Raw genomic sequence first — 25,779 nt, 5'->3', positions numbered from 1 at the left:
TGGTAACTAGCCACGGCCTAAGCCTCCAGCCAGACCAATTAAGAAAACCTCAATCGGCCCAGCCGGGAATCAAACCCAGGACCTCCGTCTTGTAAATCCACGCGCTTACTACTGCGCCACGGAGGTCGTCAAACTCAACTCAACAGCGTTTCGATTTATTTTCTACCTATTACTGCCAAACATGGTAATAACGAATTAGACAACAACAGAGATAAAGACGAATTCGTAATTTACAATGTCAATTTATACAAAACATCGTCAGTGAATATTTCGAATGCACTCTTATTTGAGATGAGGCTTTCATTTGAGATTTGAAACACATTTCTACTCGTAATATATTTTTATACTTCGGTGAAAATGTGCATTTACGTAGGCAATGAAAACTTCATTAAATATCTTTTTATTAGAAAACTAGCGGACGCCCGCGACTTCGTCTGCCCTTAGACCTCTTTAATCCAGCCCTTAAGTAGTATCGCTGTAAAAATGGAATAACTTCTCCCGTTTTCCAAACATTTTCCTTCACTGCTATGCTCCTATTAATCGTAGCGTGATGAAAAGTATACTATAACCTGCCCAGGAGTATAAAGAATAATTATACCAAGTTTTGTTAAAATCCATCAAATAGTTTCTGTTTCTATAACGAACATACAGACAGACAGATAAACAAACATTTTACGGATTTTTGTTGCATCAGTATCACCCCCTGATAGTTATTTTGCAAATATATTTAGAATTGACCCTCTCTACAGATTCATTATAACTATATATAGATAAAAAAGCTTACAAAAATAACGTCACCCTGTATACAAATGTGTCCTAAGATCCTTTCACGGCGATGTGATGCTGAACGCGTCGTGATTTGATTCCCACAGAGCCACAGAGCGAGCCGAACGCTCTCCCTTTCTCTTTTTTTGTTGTTATTGTTTGACGCCGAGATAGATGGTTAACTTAAATGTGTTACTAATGCCGAGTTTTAATTTGTACCCATCTATATAACCTTTCTCGCAGATGTATTTTATAACGGGTTCGATTTCCAGTTCGGTTCAATTTGTTAATTTTTTGTTTATTTTTTGTGGGTTGCATGCAACGGCTCCAGCACGCCGTTTGTAAAGACTCTCTCTGATCACTCTGTGAATACACTAAAAATAACTATTACAGAGTATTGATAAAAGACATCGTCGATATCAACCCATATTCGGCTCACTACTGAGCTCGAGTCTCCTCTCAGAATGAGAGGGGTTAGGCTAATAGTCCACCACGCTGGCCCAATGCGGATTGGCAGACTTCACACACGCAGAGAATTAAGAAAATTCTCTGGTATGCATGTTTCCTCACGATATTTTCCTTCACCGTTTGAGACACGTGATATTTTATTTCTTAAAATGCACACAACTGTAAAGTTGGAGGTGCATGCCCCGGACCGGATTAGAACCCACACCCTCCGGAATCGGAGGCGAAGGTCATTTCCACTGGGCTATCACGGATTTATAAAAGACATACTGACAGAAAAAACATAATCACAACTTAGCTTTTACCTGGCAAATATAAAGTTTGCATAGCATGTAGTAGGTAAATTGTAAGTGGGTTGTGTTAGGTGTAAAGGCAGTAAAGGCGAGATGAAGGCGGAATGCGGGCGTGGAACGGTGCCATTGTGCGGCGTCAGGTGCACGCGTGGGAAAACCATTTTGGTTATTATGGGCATTATGGGTTAAAGCCTCGGGCATGTTGACGCATGTTGCATTGCGTTTGACCTTGCGTTCTGACAATCACAGAACGCGCCAGTTTGACATTCTTCAATTCAGCAGGGTTGTTATGTAACTCGGTGTACCATTCATACAATCAGTCACTACATCGTTTCTCATCGTATTTTCGGTTTTGCAATCATCTAACATTGTGTTTTCAACGAAATGATATGATATTATGATAATACAGTCGTGGTGCATTTTAAGAAATTAAATATCACGTGTCTCAAACGGTGAAGGAAAAACATCGTGATTAAACCTGCATAACTGAGAGTTTTCTTAATAATCTGCGTGTGTGAAGTCTGCCAATCCGCATTGGGCCAGCGTGGTGGACTAATTGGCCTAACCCCTCTCATTCTGAGAGGAAATTCCTGTTCAGCAGTGAGCCGAATATGGGTTGAAAATGATGATGATGATGATATTTTGTAGTTTACTGCTATGCGAGTATTTTTTCTCCCCGTAAGGAAGAAAAGAATGCGTAGTTATTTGAGATTATAAATAAACCCTGAAGAAACGTACTGTTTAGGGCTCCAGAAAGGTATAAGGTATCTCAGTTGGAAACCGACAAAGACGTACAGCCAAGCGATTTAGCGTCCTGGTACGATGTCGTGTAGAAACCGAAAAGGGGTGTGGATTTTCATCCTCCTCCTAACAAGTTAGCCCGCTTCCATCTTAGACTGCATCATCACTTACCATCAGGTGAGATTGTAGTCAAGGGCTAACTTGTAAAGAAAAAAAACTCCTCGTAGTTGGGTTTAGCCATTAATCAATGCGTTGCCGTTGCTATTACTATTAGAATTATTAAATATAGAAACCTAACCACCAACGAATTTCGTTTTATCGCAAAAATCACGAAAATAGATACATAATCACCTATATAGATTTATTATTTATCTAATATATTATAATTTATTTATTTCACTATCTTATTTATTTAATTATAATGATGTGACAAAATTATTCTACTTTACTCAGAACAACTGTTTAACCTAGAAACATCCAAAATTCAATTAGGTATTTGTTTCGTAATATTTTACGAAAATTTTGGCAGCAGTAAGGTATCAAAAATTACAAAACATGCTTCAAGCTGCAGTTTCAAAAATTAGTTACCAATTGGAAAACACTTCAAAGTGTGACACATTGCGTCCGATTACACGGCAATAAAGTGGATAAGTGAACAAATGTGATATTGTAGTGACACTTTGCACTTGCGCGCCATATTTTGCTCTTCGGATACCCCAATTATCAAATAGCTGACATTTGGCTCGTTCAGGCTACTTGCCTTCGCTAAATACAATAATGTAAAGCATTGTGCACAATTGTACCCATATTTGTTAACAATGGACCGGCTGCGTATTGACATCTGGTGGGTATTCAATTGTAAATGTACCACGAGATTTATCGCGACACAATTAAAACTAGCTCGTATTGTCATAGCAACAAAGTTTAATTTTCCTTGTTGTTATCTTAAAATGGTATAGAGCAATTTGGTCCGTAGGCGAGTATCGTTTAGTGCATTTCGGATGGTAATGTTAAACATTGGAATTCTACTTGCGCAGTAATCGCGCGAGGGTGACATCTATATTTGCTGTATCAAGTATTTCATCAGTTGTGGGGGCTATCGTACGATTATCTCAACTATATGTTATACTAGCTTTTGCCCGCGGCTCCGCACGCACTAAATTCGGGATAACAAAAAGTCTGTGTACCGATTTTAGCTTCCTACCTTGAAAACTGCGAAAGTCCCATATAAACACCCCCTCTTTTAGTGGGTTGGGGCGTATTTTCCAAAAAAAAAAAAATGATGCACGGTTTTTTTACTCTCAATTAATCTGCATATCAATTTAGCTTTCTACCTTGAAAATTGCGGAAAATACAAACTTCCACCCTCCATTTTTGGGAATATGGATAAGTACTTCGGAAGGACAATGAAGATGAGTGTCAATCGAGAACCACCAGTGGACTCTTCTCTTCTCTTGTCGCTGTCAAGGTTTCGTCATTGTAATCTGTGCTTATCTTTGATCTATTTTATCAAACTGTTCAGTTTTACTAAGTACTACCTATTATAATAACAATACAGAAATAAATATTATTTAGAACACTGGAAACTGTTCTGGACGCCAAAATTGTTTTTTAATATACCTAGTAGGTACATCAATCTTTAAACTTGGCTCATTATTTTAGGCCATACTGTAGGAAAGACATTACAAATATAACATAAATAGGGCTATAGTAATAATAGGTAGTACCTACCGTTCCTTTTTTTTTAGGTAAGAGCCGTGATAGCCCAGTGGATATGGCCTCTGCCTCCGATTTCGGAGGGTGTGGGTTCGAATCCGGTCCGGGGCATGCACCTCCAAGTTTTCAGTTGTGTGCATTTTAAGAAATTAAATATCACGTGTCTCAATCGGTGAAGGAAAACATCGTGAGGAAACCTGCATACCAGAGAATTATCTTAATTCTCTGCGTGTGTGAAGTCTGCCAATCCGCATTGGGCCAGCGTGGTGGACTATTGGCCTTATCCCTCTCATTGTGAGAGGAGACTCGAGCTCAACAGTGAGCCGAATATGGGTTGATGACGACCGTTCCTTTTGGTTTAGTCGTAGACGGGTATAAATAAGAAATATATGGAAATCTTGAATATACTTTAAACTTAATTAATTATTTTTTATTTACTCAATGAGCATAACAAAAAAACACGGACAGACAGACAGACAAAAACTAAAAAAAATAATTTTTAGCTTCAGTATTGATTATATAATGCCCCCCGACAAAAATCAAAATATCTTCAATGTACAGAATGTACAAAATGTACCTGTTACAGTTTATTGTTGTTACATTATAAGTTCTAGATGGCGCTGTAGTACCTTATGCCACGGTAACGTTTGGTGTTACAAATGGTATAAGTAAAATGTGGTAAAATCTCAAATTGTGAAATAATGTATAGATATAGAGAATTTGACCAGTTTTATTATAAGTATAGATATAGATATAGATAAATAGCAATACTACTATTCTGTAACGTAGGTCCCATTTTTAAGTCGCATCCGTAAATATACATAGTACACAGTGGCGGATTAAAGGTCCAGAGCACCCTAGACAATCACTTTATCGGGGCTCCTGTACCGGCCATAAATGGCCATCAAAATTGAAAATACTATAAATTTTAACTGTTCTTGCAATTACGATGACATTGTACCATCAAACTTGCGCTAATGCGCGAATGAAATATGACGTTACTACTGAAGAAATCAAAAGGGACGACAGAACGAACATCGAAATTCATGATTCCTCTTTGCTCTGTTAAATAGGCCTTAAAGTATTTTGATAGATGATGGTGTGTTATGAATATATCATTACAGATTTAGATTATAGATCAGCATTTAGTTCTTAATCGTCGATATGTCATTTACTTTATTTATTCAAAAATTCTGGGCTCGCGCGCCCCTTGTAACTACACGCCCCTAGGCACGTGCCTAGTTTGCCTTACTGATAATCCGCCTCTGATAGTACATAATTGTACTGTCAATTCTCTTTCTTCGATCGCAAACGCTTGATAACGTGATCTCGTGATAGCAAATGTCATTCCCACACATTTTCTAGTTTTCGAAGCGTTAGCGATCGTAGAAAGCGAATCGACGTGTCACTTGGCCACAGGAGCTTGTCAGCGCTCGTCGTTAATTCTTCCCACGATTTTAGTTCTTAATCAGCAGATACAGCGATTTGAATAAATGTCAATCAATTAACTAGCGATTGTTAATGAATTATTTATTAATAAACAGCTACTGTTTGTATATGGCATTCGCACCTCGGACCCTACGCTTATGAAATACGAACACTGCGCGATGACTCGGTAGATGCTCAGATAGACTTGCTAATGATTCTAAATCACAGTTCCTTTGAACGCCTAGAGATACACATGCTAATGGTAATAGTTATAAATGGCAATTCATTACGAACTTCCAAAATAAGAAAAAATCGACTGCGGAATCGTCTAAAGTCAAATATCATTGCTAAAGTCAACACAGTTTGATACAACAGTTTGATACAATAACAAAAATTCCATGTTTTTAAAATGAAATTGTTTTTTATGAAATTGTTTGGTAGGGTGGTAATACCTGGACCATTTAAGAAATCCTTAATCGGCCCAGCTGGGGATCGAACCCTGGACCACCGTCTTGTAAATCCACCGCGCACACCACTGCGCAATGGAGGCCTTCAAAAATAACGTTTAAATTTTTTCATACAAATCGGCAATTTTATAGCTAAAGACCTAAATATACAGGTTGAATTGGATTATGGACTTAACCACTTTTCAATATTTAAGCTAGCTATAATATAGAATTTGTGCGGTTTGGAAAACAGACATTGAGATTGACGGCCTCCGTGGCGCAGTGGTATACGCGGTGGATTTACAAGACGGAGGTCCTGGGTTCGATCCCCGGCTGGGCAGATTGAGATTTTCTTAATTTGTCCAGTTATGGCTGGTGGGAGGTTTGGCCGTGGCTAGTTACTACCCTACCGACAAAGACGTACCGCCAAGCGATTTAGCGTTCCGGCACGATGTTGTGTAGAAACTGAAAGGGATGTGGATTTTCATCCTCCTCCTAACAAGTTAGCCCGCTTCCATCTTAGACTGCATCATCACTTACCATCAGGTGAGATTGTAGTCAAGGGCTAACTTGTAAAGAATAAAAAAAGACAACTTTGTAATATCCTATGAAAATCATGGTGTCCCTACGTATAATGCTATACCTACGTTATCTATCATCAATTTGTAGTTTAGATTTACACTAAGGTTTAAAAACCTCATAATATTTGTAGTTTCCTGAAAAATACATTCAAAGACATGCCGCGAATTTATCATTTTGCTAAAAACAGACTTGTGGTAGTTAAGTTGAAAGTCTGTATATCAATAGACTAGCTGACGCCGCGCGGTTTCACACGCGTGGTTCCCGCTCCCGTAGGAATACGGGGATAATATATAGCCTATAGCCTTCCTCGATAAATGGGCTATCTAACAGTGAAGGAATTTTTCAAATCGGACCAGTAGTTCCTGAGATTAGCGCGTTCAATCAAACAAACAAACAAACTCTTCAGCTTTATAATATTAGTATAAATATTAATGGTAAATCTGTTTTTTTTGTATTCGATCGTGATATACGGGTATCTCTTCCTAGTTACTACAATCTATTTTACGTTCCATAAATCACTTACCACTTAGATTAGATTTTTATATGTCACCGTAAAATTATTAATACCATTAGATTATAATCTATCTCGCGAGTCGCGAGATTGTGAACTGTCAAAGATTGTGGACTGTGCTCTATAAGGGGTGTATACTAACAAGTTCCCAAATGCGGGCGTAGAAAGAAAATCTCAGAATTACAAAGCCCGATCCAGAATTCGAACCCAGGACCTCGTGTTCAAAAATCACATAACTCTAATCACTGGACCAACGAGTGTTATATGAGTACCTAGTAGTGTACTGTTAAGTCCCTACCTATCCACGATATTTTATACTGATAGATATGTTACGTACCTACAAAATCACCGCAAAAATTTATCCGAATTTAGTTTTTCCATTGAGCACCTTCCTTCCTTCCTTATCAGCCGATAGACGTCCACTGCATTGCATGGACCTCCAAGCACAACGATCTCGAGCCGCCAGCATCCAGGATCCAGCATCAGGCTCCCAGAGCACATACATGCACAATTATGTATTTAATTCTATTATATATTTATGTATATACAGTTTTTATAGTAAGTACCTACCTGAAAACACAACTGGACTTTGTACACAACATTTAGGTATTATTTGTTTAAATAACTTTCGTTGTTCATGTTTACTATGCGACTCAATGAAATTAAGACGCTTTTGTTTGCCTCAGTTTCTCAAGTGACATATCTCTATCATAAAATCTTTGGTACTTATTCTTAGAAACCATTATTATCGTGTGCAAAGTATTTGGTTTTGCACGTCGAATTATGCTGCGTCAGAGGACAACGTACGTTTGCAAGCGATACTATCAAAAGATCTTCTTCTCAAGGGCATCTATTTTTAAATATGATAATGCCCGTTAAACAACATATGTCAATCAAAATCGCCCCGTGTATAAGTAAAATGTACTCGAAAATTCGAAAAAATACGGTGACTTTTCGGTTGATTGACATAGGACGAGTTAGGCCGGCAAATTGTAGGTAATTTCTAGACCTTTTTTTGTATGTCCTACGAAGGCTATGTTTCTAGAAGGTCCGCCGATTATTTTAAAATTAGGTAACTACTTAAAAAAAATTGGGAGTATGGATTTTTTTGGTTTGTTATATACCTACTACCACGACGATTACAAACGAAACGAGCATTTCTGTGAATCTACAGGCACATGAGGTTTAATAAATATCCCTCAATTTGACGTCACTGTATATAAATATTTTTCATAGCGAATGAATTATTTTTCATAGCCCTCAAAAAAAAAAATCTGTTATAAGCCATGGTTTCCGACTTAATACGAGTATAAAGTCGACCATTTTATTATTCCGACCGTCATGTGACGTAAAAAGATGATCATAGTATAGTACATGGAAGCCGTGATAGCCCAGTGGGCAGTGGATATGACCTCTGCCTCCGATTCCGGAGGGTGTGGGTTCGAATTCGTTCCGGGGATGCACCTTAAATTTTTCAGTTGTGTGCTGTTTAAGAAATTAAATATCACGTGTTTCAAACGGTGAAGGAAAACGTCGTGAGGAAACCTGTATACCAGAGAATTTTCTTAATTCTCTGCGTGTGTGAAGTCTGCCAATCCGCATCGGGCTAGCGTGGTGGACTATTGGCCTAACCCCTTTCATTCTGTGAGGAGACTCAAGCTCAGCAGTGAGCCGAATATGGGTTGATAGTATAGTACATCATGATGATCAACTTATACGTAACAATTATATCACGTGTTGGTGATAATGACCGGGACGGAGACTTGGCAGAACGTCAAAAGTGGCCTGGCTGGGGATCATGTAGATAAGAATTTTGTATCTTCGTAATCCTTATCAGATATAACTAACAGTTGTAGTTATTTTATTAACCCACTTTTAAAATATAACAATTGAGAAATTAATTGTTTTTAACCGAAGTCGGTTAATCCTCATTCGTATGAAGGTCTATTTTCCAGTAGGTATATTTATAGTCCCAACGCCCAAAATTGAAAATGCAATACTTTTTTTTTATTCTTTACAAGGTTAGCCCTTGACTACAATCTCACCTGATGGTAAGTGATGATGCAGTCTAAGATGGAAGCGGGCTAACTTGTTAGAAGGAGGATGAAAATCCACACTCCTTTCGATTTCTACACGAAATCTTTGCCGGGAGGGTGGTACCTAACTAGCCACGGCCGAAGCCTCCCACCAGCCAGACCTGGACCAATTAAGAAAATCTCAATCTGCCCAGCTGGGGATCGAACCCAGGACCTCCGTTTTGATAACCCACCGCGCATACCACTGCACCACGGAGGCCGTCAAAAAAAAGCTGTCTTGTTGTCATTTGTTGTATTTGAACGCTTTTTTAACGTCCGTTAAAAAAACTCTCGTGCGATTGGGGGCTTACACCGCGAAATGTTTTAAAATGTTTACACAAATTGTTTTTTTATTATTGAAACCTTTATTAAAAATTTATAATTTATACAATACTAATTATAGTATTCTATCCTAGTACCTACATAAAATTAAGCTGATTATTATGATATGGAAGAAAGATAATGAATAATTAATTATTCTATATATACATATGGCATTATTTGTACAAAGACCTCTTGTTACTAGGCAGATACTTATATAGATATCAAACAATCTGCGTGTCATCTCATTAAGTGGCCACAAGTTTTAAATGTAATGAATGGTTGACGTAATATTTTTAATCATGACACACTCGCCTTGCACTCGGCTCGGCTCCGACCGCGACTAGACCGTGCGCTTGTTCCACACCGCCTTGAATTTGTAATGGTTTAAAAGTCATACAATCGTCTACACGCTTTAGTATCGATTACGACACATCTGTAATAACTCGCCACAACATGGCTCAGCCTAGTGAAGTGAAGACCGAAATCTATTCGTCGGCTTTAGAGCTCATCGGCAACACACCACTCCTCGCTCTCGACAGACTGTGGCCCGGACCGGGACGTATCCTTGCAAAATGTGAGTTCATGAACCCGGGAGCGTCGATCAAAGACCGCTCCTCACTTTACATGATACAGAACGCTCGTGAAAGTGGACAACTGCAACCGGGCGGCTCCGTTTTGGAAGTCACGTCAGGAAACCAGGGATGCGGTCTCGCTGTCGTGTGCGCTGTGCTCGGCCACCCCATAACTCTGACCATGTCGAAAGGCAACAGTGTACAACGAGCCATACACATGGAAGCGCTCGGCGCTAAGTGTGTCAGAGTGCCTCAAGTTGAGGGCACGTACGGAAACGTGACATTAGCGGACGTCCAGCAAGCGGAAAAGAAGGGCTTGGAAATAGCCGAGGAGACAGGCGCGTTTTACGTGAACCAGTTCAACAATGGAATGAATTCAGCGTCACATTATCACGGCACTGGCCCAGAGATTTGGAGACAAACCGGACAGCGAGTAGATGCATTCGTTGCTACTGTCGGCACAGCTGGTACGTTTGCGGGAACATCTAAATTCTTAAAAGAGAAGAATCCTGATACGTTGTGCTATGTTGTTGAGCCGAGTGGTTCTGAGCCAATCAAGGGTGAGCCGATAACGAAGCCGTTGCATTTGCTGCAAGGTTCGGGTTACGGGTGCGTGCCTAACTTATTCGAGTTCGATCATATGGATGGGACACTGAGCGTAACTGATGAGGAATCATTACAATACAAAAAGCTGATTGGTGAGAAGGAAGGCCTATACGTGGGTTACACCAGTGGAGCCAACGTAGCAGCTGCTGTAAAGCTGCTAGAGTCTGGGAAGCTGCCTAAGGATGCGTGGGTCGTGACCATCCTCAATGATACTGGTTTGAAATACACACCGGTTCCCGAGGAGCTCACGTAAATTAAAAAAAAAAGTAAAATATAATAGGTAATACTCTTTGTATACAACCCAGAAATTAAATGTGTTTTGTTTTCTATTACAATAATTAACAATAATAATTAATTAATTATTTAATGCTCGAAGATTATATAGTAGTTATTTTATTTTTTTACATATACCTAAGATTTTTAAGTAGCACAATTTATTACAAATATAATTAAAAAATATATCGTTACTTTTTATACCTCCCTATGTAAGATGTACAGAAGCAAATTATTTTTATAAACTAGTTATTTGTTAACTCTCTTGATGTAATGACTTAGGTATTATTAAATATTTTATTCTTTATTATCAACACTTAGTATTATTATTTAACTATGTTTACCTATCCCCGTTTTCCGTGGATCTGAATAGTTTAGGCAACGAGGCTAGAAATGTAAAATGTACCTATACCTTTTACCTACCTGTTATTTTTTTTGTTATTGTATCCAGTAATGCTCTAAGTTTTAAGGTTATTCACCAAATTAGTGGTACCACATTGACCTTTATTGACAACTAGCTGACGCCGCGCGGTATCACCTGGTTTCCGTTCCCATAGGAATAGGGAGATATTGTATAACCTATAGCTCGATAAATGGGCTATCTAACACTGAAATAATTTTTCAAATTGGCCCAGTAGTTGAGATTAGCGCGTTCAAACAAACAAACAAACTCTTTATAATATTAGTATACTTAGATAGAAATATTAGACTATATATTTGTTTACTTTACACTTTTTACTGGATACTGCCTGCGACTTCGTGTGGCTATACTTTTTATAGATTCCGCGCAAAATCTTTGATTGTAAAAAAAAAAAAATAGTTGAGTTACAAAAATAATATGCAAGAGTGTGCTTCTATAATCTTTGAAAATATACACAGAAAATAAATATAAATCGTTTTAAAGCTTCACAACCTTGTTTGTCTTACAAATTAAATTAGTCATTTTATAATGACTATTCTCCTCAAAATAGCAGGAAAAAGACTGTGTTAGGAGTGGGTACTATTGTCGTATCCACTTCTAAGTCTAACATAGTCTTTTCAGTCTGGCGGGCAGGAATCAAATCACGACCTCTCTGTGATGAGTCCAGCCCCCTTTCTGTCAAGCTATTGGGACATATAGGTACCTAAGGTGGTATTGACAAGGAACGATTAATAAAAATCATTTTAATCTTGTGTATTTGCTAATTAAGACTCAATAAGTCCGCACTTAGTCTCAATGCCGGACTTACGGTTTATTGGAGGAGAAAGGGGAATATTGGTAATTTCCAAAAGATATATTAATAATGATTAAAAAAAAATAATAATATACAAAATTAAATCTACAATGAAATTAACAAAACTAACTACTCATCACAAGTAACTTAATACATAATTATGGGTAATTACTAATGCATGGATTTATTCCACGAGAGGTTATTTAGCTTATGCTCACAATGTTATTTCAACGCGGATTGGTGGGTTTATTATTATGTCTGGACAATGACCGAGTTTAATTATTAAATCTATAGCTACAATGCATGAATTGAAATACTATCAATTTCAAAAACTCTTGAATAAAAACGCAGTCTTTATTTACCTAATATCATCCACAGACGATCAAGTATCATGTAATCTCACATGCCTGCAGCGCTAACGGCTTTACAGCTGATATAATAGTTTTGCTTTTAATGTATTCTTGAACCTGAAACTACATGAACTATACAGACTTATGCCACTAGACTTACGAGGTTGTTCAGTATCTAGGTATTGATAAAGTGGTATGTAATTCATATTATCTGATAACGTGATATCGATATAATATCGTCTGAATAATACTGATAATAGTAAGGGTGAGTTTGGGCTAGATGACCCTAAAGAACTATAGTGATTGAAATATTTCAAGGATCCGCTGTTACCGTGGCTAGTTACCACCCTACCGGCAAGGACGTACCGCCAAGTGATTTAGCGTTCCGGTACGATGTCGTGTAGAAATCGAAAGGGGTGTGGATTTTCATTCTCCTCGTAACAAGTTAGCCCGCCTTCATCTTAGATTGCATCATCACTTACAGGTGATCAGGTCAGGATCAGGTGAGATTGTAGTCAACGGCAGAGTAAAGATACTGTGTCAACGGGTAACTTGTAGAGAATTAAAAAAATAAAAACCTCAGTTTTGTTTTTAAATTTACCACTTAAATTTTCACCTTTACAATGATGTAAAAATTAATTTAACTACAAATTAATGAACTTTGAGGTTATATTGAATAAACTATTGTATTTAGCTTAACCACACTCGTAATAGGAAATATATCAAAAAAACTAATTTTAGGGATAGAATAAAGTTCTGACCATTTTACCATTACTGGTAGACATTTCGAAAAAGATTAAAAAACAATATTTTTTAAGTTGATCTTATTAGAAATTATTAGCTTTATGTCCATTAGGTTCAAATTCAAAATTAGAAAAAAATATTTCTTACTTAGACTTGTAATATTTTTTTATTAAAAATACTATGACCAACTGCCCCGGACTTACCTCAATAGATACTTAAAATAAATAACATTAGATAATATTCATAGTAGGTATATACATATAAGCTGTTAGCTTATATTAGTCTTTGATGCATGCAACATGAACAATGATGCACTACAATAACAACGATTTGTAAATAGCAGATGTGTGGACGTCTAGTGCATAAAAGAGTCATGTCAATGATCAATAGCTGCAGTAGAAAATAGACCGCGTTCAATTTATCAAGACGAGAAGAAATCACATCAACATGGCTCATTCAAGTGAAAAGAATACTGACATCTGCTCATCTGCATTAAACCTCATCGGAAATACACCTCTAGTTGCATTCGACCGATTATGGCCAGGACCCGGTAGAATTCTGGCTAAATGTGAATTCATGAATCCCGGAGGATCAGTCAAAGACCGGTCATCGTTATACATGATAAATGCCGCCCGGGACGAGGGAAAATTGAAACCAGGACACCCAGTCATAGAAGTTACATCGGGAAACCAGGGATGTGGTCTCGCAGTAGTGTGTGCTGTTTTAGGTCATCCGTTAACCGTCACGATGCCGAAAGGAAACAGTGTGCAAAGAGCTATACACATGGAAGCGCTCGGCGCCAATTGCATCAGGGTACCTCAAGTTGAAGGTACGTATGGTAACGTTACCCTGGCAGATGCACTCGCTGCTGAAGCGGAAGCTGTTAGAATAACTGAGGAAACAGGGGCGTACTATACGAATCAATTCTGCAACAAAATGAATTCCGGTTCACATTACTTGAGCACCGGTCCTGAGATTTGGAGGCAGACTGGACATCGTGTGGATGCTTTCTTAGATACAGTGGGTACAGCAGGTACTTTTGCGGGGACTGCGAAGTTTTTGAAGGTAGTACACCCAGAAGTATTGTGTTATGTAGTGGAGCCGGTTGGATCAGAGCCTATTAAAGGCGAAGCGATTACGAAACCTTTACATTTGTTGCAAGGTTCGGGATATGGACTGGTGCCTGATTTATTTGACTACGACCATTTGGATGGAACCTTTAGTATTACAGATGAGGAGGCTGTAGAATATAAGCAACTGATTGGTGAGAAGGAAGGTTTGTTTGTGGGTTACACGAGCGGTGCAAACGTGGCTGCGGCTGTGAAGTTGTTGAAGTCAGGTGTGCTGCCTGAGGACGCTTGGGTTGTGACGTTACTCAACGACACTGGGTTGAAATACACTCCTATTCCTGATGATCTGAAATAAGATTACATAAAGAAGGATAACTTCTATTAGTTGTCTTGGAAATATTGGTATTTTATATAATAAGCATAATAAAAACATACCTTCTTAATCATGTCTTGTATTCTTGTATCTCATAGTATCCCATAAAGAAGTTAACTCCTTATAAAACCCCGTAAAACTTCGTATACATGTAGATTAGGAGTTCTTCAAGAATATTCAATCCAAATTCACCTGAATAGTATCCAGAATTACTTTATCAGGGTCAAAAATACCTACTCTAATGGATATCGGAACTATTACTAATCACAGTTCCATAACATGATATGGTCTATTAAATCCAACGTGCACGATCGCACATAAAAAACATGACCAATTGACCATCTTTCGGATTTTATTGCGTTTTATTGAAAACGTCGGCAAACCATTGAGCGCCGGCGACTAACGACTTTCGAAACTGTAATTTGGAGTCATTGATTTCACAACAAGCCATTATGGATATGTCCATATAGAATTGGCAAAAAACACCTCATCTATTCTGCCGCTGCAGCTGTTGCCAATTATTAAAAAATCTTTGGTTGTTAGGTTAGTATTATGGAGTCTACGTACACCCGCGAACTTTTAGACGACAATATCAACAAGTTTAACTTTTAAGCGTACTTTTCAAGGGAGTTCAAAAAGTACTCTGAATTTAGCTCGTATGTGAATTAATACGAGTATGATGCGATTTGGATGAAGTTTTCATTATTAATTTAAAGGCAAAGTTTCCAGGAAAGGTTTTAGCAATAATTTAAAGGCAGTAAAGCATTTTCTTTTCAAGGGTTTCAATCAATAGTTTTTCATCTCATCCTTTTTACTTATTCAATCTAAAAATACCCATTTTTAGTTATTAACAATGTAAAAAAATCAGCCATAACATTTCGGGGCATTTAAATGCCCAAGCAACTGGTTGTCAGAGTGTTCCTCCTCGCAATATTCTTCGTCTCAAGAATAACTGCCTTCTGTATCCTGTATCTAAGTTCTTACAGATTTATAAATATTAGTATTATTGCTATTGAAAAATAATTCAAAATAATTAGTAGCATGTGTGAGCAAACTCTATTGTCCAGTTTGATTTTTATTGTCCGTTTAGAATTTTTGGCGAACGATGCCAATTCGTCCGATATAGTTTTTTAACCGCTCTAGGGAAGTGGCGCAAAAAGCTTAATCGGTCCGTTTGTTCCGTTAAGTGGCGGGGACGATGTGATTGGGAAGGATGTGGGATGTTTCCAAGAAACAAGCTGCTCTGTTGTAACTATCAATTTGACACTACAACACATCCACTCAAGAAAATAAACAACTTATGAATACTTACATTGTTTGATAATTAACTGCGAGATAATAATAACCTATCTGTGACGTGTCTTAAGTGTTTATTATTTACAATTGAACTAACTACTGTTTTAAGATAACACTTGAATGGGCATGTGTATAGAACTGTACCGATATTGTTTGTAACAATCGTAGGTAACCAATAGCTCGTAATAAGGATTTCCTCAGTCGATCTTGAGTCGCCGGGGTCTCCGTGCAATTACTCAACAGCGTCGCCAACATGTTGCCTAGACGAGGGCAATTTGATTTTATGGAGGACTAGCTGACGCTGCGCGGTTTCACCCGCATGGTTCCCGTTCCCGTAGGTATATAGGGATAATTTAAGCTTATAGTCTTCCTCGATAAATGGGCTATCTAACACTGAAAGAATTTTTCAAATCGGACCACTAGTTCCTGAGATTAGCGCGTTCAATCAAACAAACAAACTCTTCAGCTTTATAATATTAGTGTAGATGAGAAAAATATTAATTGTAGGTTTTTTTTTTCATTACATAACATACATAATAACTGTACAAATCATGCCCACGTGGAATAGTGGCAAGTGCATTTCTACGCTGGAAAGCCAGGCTGATCATTTGCGCAAAAGAATATAGGTACAGTTAAGACTTAAGAGTATGACACTGTCTTGTCACGTGAATTATTTTAAATCTCTAGGAGCTGTGACCTGACTTCTGATAGTGCCGAGCCAGACATTGCAAAGTTTATCTTTCAATTGAAAAGTAGTTCTTTGATATTGAAAAGTTATTACGTTATTACCTCTTCTAATATGTAACATACTTTTAACAATGACTTTGAGGCATATTAACAGAAGACTTGTGCTCAAGTCACTCACTACAGAACGTGAAAATCCTTTGACATACCTATTATATGTACTTCTCCTTATCACATCAAAACATTTGCAATAGCAAAGTTCTTCCTATTATTTGTGATACTAAGTAAATACATCACTATAATAGCGTTTTCCCCTTATTTGTAGTGATCAGTGTTTGTTTGAGATCGTGCCTCGATCGCCTCCGAGGAGGTTAGCGTGTCACTCGTGCAAATAAATGATATCTCTTAGGAGGCGTTGGCAAACTACTTATAGATTTCTGACTACTTCTGAGAAAAAGAACTGAGAAATACTTGTAGGAGCGGTGGGTCTGCCTTGTTGGTTCCGTGGTTAGGCTTTGTGGTTTTGTAACACGAGGTACTGAGTTACAGTCCTGCAGGGTCCTGCTGGTACTGAGTTACAGTCCTGCATGGTCGACAAAACGAGGTTAGTTAGTAGTTAGGTTAGTTTGAGGTCGTCAATCCACCTGGTGGGGTCGCCATTCCAGCCACCACAACACCACCAATACCAATAACCCGCATTTGAACAGCTTGGTGGATCTACAAACTCCTATGAGTTTTTCCAATTTTCTTCACAATTTTCCATCTCTCTACGAAGCACTACAAAACAAAAAACGAAGTGATAACTTAAACCTGCTGCTGTATGCGTGAGAGGAAGGGAAGTCAGACAGAACGGCGCCGTAACGCGTTACGTTACGACGCGGTTTACCCTACTATAAGAAGTTATCACTTCAAAAAGAAGTCGGGTAAACTTATAGCGTAACCAAAGAATATAGGGATTTATCTAACACATACTTATTGGTACTTTTGTAAACTTATTCGATATGCAACAAGACTTAGGGCGTGTCTGTGCCCTAAAACTGAATTTTGAAATTCGATAGGTATTGAATCAATACAATTAAATTAAAGTTTAAATATTTTAGTAGGACTGTACAGGGTATACAGGACTAAAATATAATAATTTTAGTATAGGTAATTGGGCCATTTATATTTATTTGTGTTATATTCATGCATCATTGACTATACACGAAGTGCTACAAAAACAAACGATCCACTGAAAGGGACAACAAAAAAAAAATACATTAGCATTTAAGAGCGCGCAGCGCGTCGGTACGATATGGATAAAATTTGAAGCGCAAACGAGACGCCGAATTATGACTTTCACGTGAGTGAAAAGCACGGAGCGATTGACGCGCGACGCAAATTTTATGACGTGAGCGCCATAACCATTTCTACCTAATTGCAAGTAAATTAAACAACATAACGAAAAACAAAATGGCCATGTTCAAGATATATACCTAATTTTACATACAAAACAAAAATTTAAGAAAATAAGTTTGCTTTTCCTGAGATTGAAAGCAAAATGTGAGCAAAACATGTATTTTTCAAAAAAATAAACTTTCGAGAAAAGTTTTATAAATTGTGTATTTTGTATAGTCATAACGAAGCTAACACTTTGAAATATCATTTACCCAAATATCAGGTTCCTAACTTTTCCAGAATCTGAGATCCAGAACCATTTGTAACCACCAAATTACATATTGCTCACTCTTAACAAATAGAGGGTTCGTATGATAATCAAGGCGCATTTTGTACCATCATTATAGACGCTTAGCGCGTGCGAGACTTTACCTTTTTGTACTTAAGTAGTTATTAATAATTAATATGTGTGTGTGATGATGTCAGTCATATTTATATACGTACCTACATAATATATGCATATTTATGAGGAGGTAAAATATTGATATTACTTAAGAGGTTAAGTTAAATAGACCTAATATCCATATACGGCGATTTTATATTCATTTTGCATACACCGACAAAGTGCGTTTTATTTACTCGTATGTATAATTGCATAGGTAGTTTATTTTTACCTGACTGCGAGAATGGTTATTACGAGTATAAAGTTAATTTTGTAAATCGCGGAATCTGTGATAGTGTTTATTATTTCAAAAGCTACGAAGTTTGGATTAAAGAGGCTTTGAGGGAGATAGTAGGTAACAAAGGTCAAATCATCTAAATATTATAATTCTTTTATATTTTCTTCGGGCTAGTAAAATAAGAAATCATATGTTAGGTTGCCAAATACAGGTTTATGAGAACCCATTTAGGTAAAGACACTCTTAGTTTATATCTTTTAGATATCTGCAGTAATATCGTCGTCGTCGTCGTCGTCAACCCATATTCGGCTCACTGCTGAGCTCGAGTCTCCTCTCAGAATGAGAGGGGTTAGGCCAATAGTCCACCACGCTGGCCCAATGCGGATTGGCAGACTTCACACACGCAGAGAATTAAAATAATTCTTTGGTATGTAGGTTTCCTCACGATGTTTTTCCTTCACCGATTGAGACACGTGATATTTAATATCTTAAAATGCACACAACTGAAAAGTTGGAGGTGCATGGCCCGGACCGGATTCGAACCCGCACCCTCCGGAATCGGAGGCAGAGGTCAAATCCACTGGGCTATCACAGCTCTGCAGTAATATATTATACTAATACGATAATACCTATTACTAATAGGTTCAATAATAGTGATAATATAAAGAGGTAAAGTTTGTGAGTTTGTGTGTTTTTGAGTTTGTGGGGCTGTTAGGGGGTAATCTCTGGATCTACTGAAACGATTTTGAAAATTCTTTTACCAATTGAAAACCACGTTATTTGTAAGTGTAATGGTTTTATATTTTATCTCCGTATTCCCATGGGAACAGGAGCTAGGTGGGTGAAACCGTTGGGCGTCGGCTAGTCTATACTAATATTATTATTTTTCATTTTTTTTATTCTTTACAAGTTAGCCCTTGACTACAATCTCACCTGATGGTAAGTGATGTTGCAATCTAAGATGGAAGCGGGCTAACTTGTCAGGAGGAGGATGAAAACCCACACTCCTTTCGGGTTCTACACGGCATCGTACCGGAACGCTAAATAGCTTGGCGGTACGTCTTTGCCGGTAGGGTGGTAACTAGCCACGGCCGAAGCCTCCAACCAGACCTGGACCAATTAAGAAACCTCAATTGTTCAAATTTATAAATAAGCCGTAACAAGTGTTTCTATCCATACGTTTACTCTGCGAAGGTAGTAGGTAGTAGGTAGGTAGGTAGCCTACCTACTACCTTCGCAGACTACTACTTACCTTATAATGTCGCAAGAATTAACAGTCATAAAGTACGTATAAAATGAAACGATAGAAAACCAGTTATTCAAATTTCCCACAAATATAAGAATTTTAATAGCGGCGCCAACACCGATTAGTGCTATAACTTTTATTTATTTGATTGACACGACTCAACCGCTTGCAGCAAAGTAGTCATGATTAACTAGGTACTATTTAGAATTTTAAAGGCGTTCTTTATTCAAATCTATATATATAAAAGAAAGTCGTGTCAGTTACTCCACTTATAACTCAAGAACGGCTGAACCGATTTATTTGGAAACTGGCAGGGAGGTAGTTTAGAGCCAGGAGAAGGACATAGGATACTTTTTACTTTTTTATACTTATTGGGTAGGGGTAGGGTAGGGGTAGGGTAGAGGTAGTTGAAAGTTTACATCGAGTTTCACGCGGACGAAGTCGCGGGCGTCCGCTAGTTTTAAAATATAGCTTTCTATTTTAGGCAAGGATTTTATGTTAGTCTTATTAGGTCCATGATTTTAGGTAATTAAAAAAACAATGTATTGTGTGTTTGATAGTTTTAGCCTTAGCCTCTATAGAAAAAGCTCGAATAATCGAAATTGGTAATTTTGTAGCCTAATATTGCCTCTTCAGATCTTGTAAGTATCAGTTTGTCTATCAGAAATTATTTTTACATGTAAAAATTAAATGGAATGATTTCAAAACAATAAGTTGAATTGAAAAGACGTGCCTTTGCTCTAGAAATTTATACGGCGCGGATTCCTACATATTCGTTGGAAAATTAACAAGTAGGTCGGCATCAGAAAGCATCTCCCTGTTTTACCAACTATTACTATACAAGAAATTTTGCTTCCGTCTGTGAAACCAGTTTCCTATAGTATGTTTTTTCCTAATTTAAAATTTTTAGGAGTGAACAAATTCTACGAAGTTCAATTTCCAGCAAGGCCGCGCCTCCTCTGGTGGTAAAACAAGGGCGGTGATATTCACTAATTTTCAGATAAACCTAATGGCATCAAAGGCTTAAGGTTATTTTAGAATAGAATAGAATAGAAAATATTTTATTTGTTAACACAACACATTGAAAACTTAAAACTAATTACACGTCTTGATACTTAGTAGCAGCCAGTGGCGAAGCTAGGTAACTAAGGCCCTGGTACAAATAAAAAAATGGGGCTCCTCTAAACTGGTTATGTTTTATCAAGTAAAAATATACAAATACTTTAAAAATGTTGAGCCTTCAGCTCTTTTTCGGGTGCTGCATGATAGATACCTAATAAAAATATTAAACAATAACGACATAAATCACAATGAATATGTCTGGATGATAGTTATTGAGGGAACGTCGGAAGGGCATTAAACGAATGCCCTTCCTGACACTTATAATTTGAACACCTTTAAAGCAAGAGTGAATAGGCATCTTCTAGGTAAGCGCGCTCCGACTTAGACCGCATGCCTACTATTAGGCTTAATTGTAGTCAAGCGCTGGCCTATATTGCATAAAAAAATAAAAGGTCTATTTTGTTGCTATAATTAAAGTCAGGTTGCAACCTGTCATATTTATTTAGAAAATGGGAAAAATTATCGAAAGTTCAATTCGATCAATCGAGATTTTCTGGTAAAGATCGAGGGCCCCCTGAGCTCGAGAGCCCTGGGGCATTGCACCGCTTAGCCCATGGGTAACTACGCCTCTGGTAACAGCTGACGGTCAATTAGGTAACTCATAGAAGAAATAACATCCTACTATCCTTATAAATGCGAAAGTTTGTATGGATGTTTGGATGTATGTTTAGATGTTTGGATGTTTGTTACTCTATAACGCCGCTACTACTGAAGCGATTTAGCTGAAATTTGGAATGGAAATATATTTTACTCTTTTCATCCCGGAAAAATCCATGGTTTCCGAGGGATTTGTGAAAAACTAAATTCCACGCGGACGAAGTCGCGGGCATCCGCTAGTGCTTATATAACGTAGAGTAACTTACACTACGTTTTAAAGAATTTGAACATTACTTAATCTAGGAATTTTACATGAAAGCGCGTAGGTGCACTTCCTCTGCGGACAGGTTTGGGAGATAGTGGATTGATTTAATCAGTGTCAATATTGACGCGGCCGCGGGGGCGTGGTGAGAACGGCGCAGTGTGCACAGGTGGCCCGTCTTAGCTTTATACAGCGTGCTCCTGTTTTACTAATCGTCATCATTAGCAGAAATTGCCATCCGAACCGGTGGTAGAATATTTACAAATAGTTAAACTTGACGTTTCAAAAGTGCGTATGAAAGCCTATTTGAAAAAAAAAATAAGTTAAGTAGTTTTTTTTTCTATTTTTAATAGTATTAAGGTTTTTAATAGGTTAAGCGGATTCCCTACTCGTCCAAAATATCTAAAGAACCTACGAATACATAATTCTCCGTCGGACTGTCGTCTTGCTCACTTCTAATACAAACTTTTCTATGCTAACCCAGTGGTAACAAACCAAGGACTAAGGTGGAAGTTTACTTAATAGTCGTTATTTATCATTAATAACAAAGCTTTGATTACTGTTCCTATGGTTTCGATGGGTCTAGAATGCTCTAACGAGATAAATTTTTGGAAAATAGAATGAGTCTGTATAGGTGCATTCTATATCTATATCTTATGGAGTCTAGACATGGGAGATGCATACCCTCATTATAAGGTGAATTCGTGGTCAAGCGCGATCTTATCTCATAAAAGGAGACTCGCGGGTAGCTATGCCATGTACCTATTCCGAATTAGTATCAGTTCTTCATATCACGTAAGTGTTTGTAATAATAATAATATACTTCTACACTGTACAAACTATTAGGTACCATTGACTTTTGTTGCTTGATCTGTGTGGAGTTTTAAACTATAGGAGCACCCTGTGTATACGTGAATTAAAAAGATAAAGTAGAGTAAATATGTTGTACTCGTCCTACCTAACCGTGTTCATACATATAAACCAAGGTTCTTGACCACCAGTCACCGCTAATGATATTATTTACATTAGTTGCAAATAAGATGTTTTAATGCATGATTATGGTAATATTCTATGTGACAACATGAGATTTGTAGATTAAATGTAAATATTTAACAGCGGATTTCCGAGAAAGGTGATAATAAACCAAACTATATACGACATTCCTAGCAAGTCTTGTCACCATTTACTCTGGTCTTGTGTTTAATTGAAGGTTTTGCTGAGCAACAAGATTACGAATGTCACAGAGTGACAGGACTAGAGTATGCTCAATTCTTTTTGTCTTTTCCAGTATATGTGTGGTTTATATATTATATTTTTTTGGTATATATTATCCCTATCTCTTAATTATTAGACGACGAGACGAGACGTTGGGGTCCTAAGGTACTGGAATGGTGACCCAGCACTAGAAAGCGCAGTGCTGGTTGACGCCCCACCAGGTGGACTGACGAAATCAAGCGAGTTGCAAAGATTCGCTGGGTGCAGGTGGCTCAGGATCATGATGTTTGGAGATCCCTACAAAAGGTTTGTGTCTTGCAGTGGACTGATATGATGATGATGTTTATAATACCACTTGATACTTTTCTGGAATAAAGTTGCGGTGTTAATTGATCAAATTAACGTCAGTGGAAAGTAGAGAGGCAGGTTCAAGAAAATTATCATTTTCCTGCAGCAGGTGTTCATATTCCATTTTCTACATCTAATGAGTACGATCTAGTTTACAGCTACTCGTATAGCTAGCGTTAATGCAGTTTTTGCGTCGTGTTTGCGACTTCCCGTATAATTAGCTGACTTGATTGCGGATGACTATATTTTACTTTATTTATACAGGATTTTTATTTTATTTCTATCTATTGACTCTAGCCTTTTATTATTTGTTACTGATTAATGATACTGAAATAAACAATTTATTTTTACTAATCTGACAGTGGATTCTACTAAGATTTTGCGTTTTAAGCGCCATACAATCTACTCAGCTACTGTTTTTATAAGAACTATACAATAGTGATCTCTCAGCTAAGTTAGGATTTACAAGAAAATTAGTATCTAGTAGTTGCTGGATTTTTGCTTACAATGTTCATACCCGATACGTTGGCTGATTTTAATTTATACAGATAAATAGTCTCGACTCTATTCGTTTGAAATTCTGTTTTACACATAACGCAATTTTTTCTGGACTAGAAAACCCATGTCTTAATCCATTACGACTCGAAGAGTATCAAACATACACACTCTTACTTACACATAGACTTTAGTCTCTATAATGTTAAGAATGATAATAATAAAAACGCCTTCAAAGGTATTTAATTTTTTATGAGTAGGTATGTTTAAGAAATCATAAGTGTACAGCAAAGTGGCATTTGACCACGGTTACACATTATATCTTTAGGTACTCTTCTGACGACCTCTGTGGCGCAGTGGTATGCGCGGTGGACTTACAAGACGGAGGTCCTGGGTTCAATCCCCGGCTGGGCCGATTGAGATTTTCTAAATTGGTCCAGGTCTGGCTGGTGGGAGGATTCGGCCATGGCTAGTTACCACCCTACCGGCAAAGACGTACCGCCAAGCGATTTAGCGTTCCGTTACGATGTCGTGTAGAAACCGAAAAGGGGTGTGGATTTTCATCCTCCTCCTAACAAGTTAGCCCGTTTCCATTTTAGACTGCATCATCACTTACCATTAGGTGAGATTGTAGTCAAGGGCTAACTTGTAAAGAATAAAAAAAAATTAAAAAATAATCCTCTGAACATTAGCTAAGTACCTACCACATAATACGTTGTTGTATAAGAATACGTATTACATACATTAGAATATATTACGTATACGTTGATTTAAACTATATTTATTGAATACTTTACACAACAATTTCGGATGCAAATATTTTCTAATTTCACACATTTTAAGGGAAGGTTTTTCCGTAGGCAGTCGGCATGCCTATATTTTGTTGGGAATGATTTTTCAGTAGTTTTAATTTTTTGATATTACTTTTTTTTCGTTTATGGCCATACCTACTTGGTAAATCCTAGGTCTTTCACTATTCGGCTTGCACAATCAAGCACCGACATATCTATTTGTATTTTGTACGATCATGCGGCGCTCAATGCGGCCCGTGATTGGAGAAGTGAGGCAGGTGGCGGCCCCGGGGCAGCTATTATGCGTTTCCTATTAGAATCGTGTTAGAGAGACTATTCTGTAATTATTGTGCCTCTAGGGCTGCTAGGCTTTGAAAAGCTGTACATATACCCTGCTAGGACCTACCTGGCTGCAAAAATCTTTATTATATTAAAGTAGCCGACGCCCGCGACTCCGTTCGTTCCTCGTTGTCGTCGTTATCAACCCATATTCGGTTCACTGCTCTGATCGAGTCTCCTCTCAGAATGAGAGGGGTTAGGCCAATAGTTCACCACGCTGGCCTAATGCGGATTGGCAGACTTCACACATGCAGAGAATTAAGAAAATTCTCTGGTATGCAGGTTTCCTCACGATGTTTTCCTTCACCGTTAGAGACCCGAGATATTTAATTTTTTAAATGCACACAACTGAAAAGTTGGAGGACTGGATTCTAACCCACACCGGTTTGACGGCCTCCGTGGCGCAATGGTATGCTCGGTGGATTTACAAAACGGAGGTCCTGGGTTCGATCCCCGGCTGGGCCGATTGAGATTTTCTTAATTGGTCTAGGTCCGGCTGGTGGGAGGCTTCGACCGTGGCTAGTTACCACCCTACCGACAAAGACGTACAGCCAAGCGATTTAGCGTTCCGGTACGATGTCGTGTAGAAACCGAATGGGGTGTGGATTTTCATCCTCCTCCCAACAAGTTAGTCCACTTCCATCTTGGATTGCATCATCAGGTGAGATTGTAGTCAGTAACTTGTAAAGAATAAAAAAAAAACAATATGTTTCTTCCAAAGTTGATGATTGGAGAAAGTTTTCCACGAGAACACAGCCCTGCGTTTGCCAGCAGGTGCA

General features: G+C 37.9%; 2 protein-coding genes across 2 annotated transcripts; both read left to right on the top strand.

Moving 5' to 3' along the window:
• Positions 1–9,508: 9,508 nt before the first annotated feature.
• LOC112044709 (uncharacterized) lies at positions 9,509–11,113 on the top strand. Its single transcript, XM_024080633.2, has one exon. It carries the CDS (start codon positions 9,800–9,802, stop codon positions 10,775–10,777), a length of 978 nt encoding a protein of 325 aa, XP_023936401.1. The 5' UTR covers positions 9,509–9,799; the 3' UTR covers positions 10,778–11,113.
• Positions 11,114–13,011: 1,898 nt separating this feature from the next.
• LOC112044710 (uncharacterized) lies at positions 13,012–14,621 on the top strand. The gene has a single exon (XM_024080634.2). It carries the CDS (start codon positions 13,553–13,555, stop codon positions 14,528–14,530), a length of 978 nt encoding a protein of 325 aa, XP_023936402.2. The 5' UTR covers positions 13,012–13,552; the 3' UTR covers positions 14,531–14,621.
• The last annotated feature ends 11,158 nt before the right edge of the window (positions 14,622–25,779 follow it).

The sequence above is a fragment of the Bicyclus anynana genome, chromosome 15 (genome assembly GCF_947172395.1).
Source record: "Bicyclus anynana chromosome 15, ilBicAnyn1.1, whole genome shotgun sequence".
Lineage (NCBI taxonomy): Eukaryota > Metazoa > Arthropoda > Insecta > Lepidoptera > Nymphalidae > Bicyclus > Bicyclus anynana.
Note: the sequence above shows the minus strand (reverse complement) of the source record. Positions and strands in the feature narration are given on the sequence as shown.

Bases quoted from the DNA above. Each gene is read 5' to 3' on its own strand.
- LOC112044709 (XM_024080633.2), top strand. From the start codon at position 9,800: ATGGCTCAGCCTAGTGAAGTGAAGACCGAAATCTATTCGTCGGCTTTA.
- LOC112044710 (XM_024080634.2), top strand. From the start codon at position 13,553: ATGGCTCATTCAAGTGAAAAGAATACTGACATCTGCTCATCTGCATTA.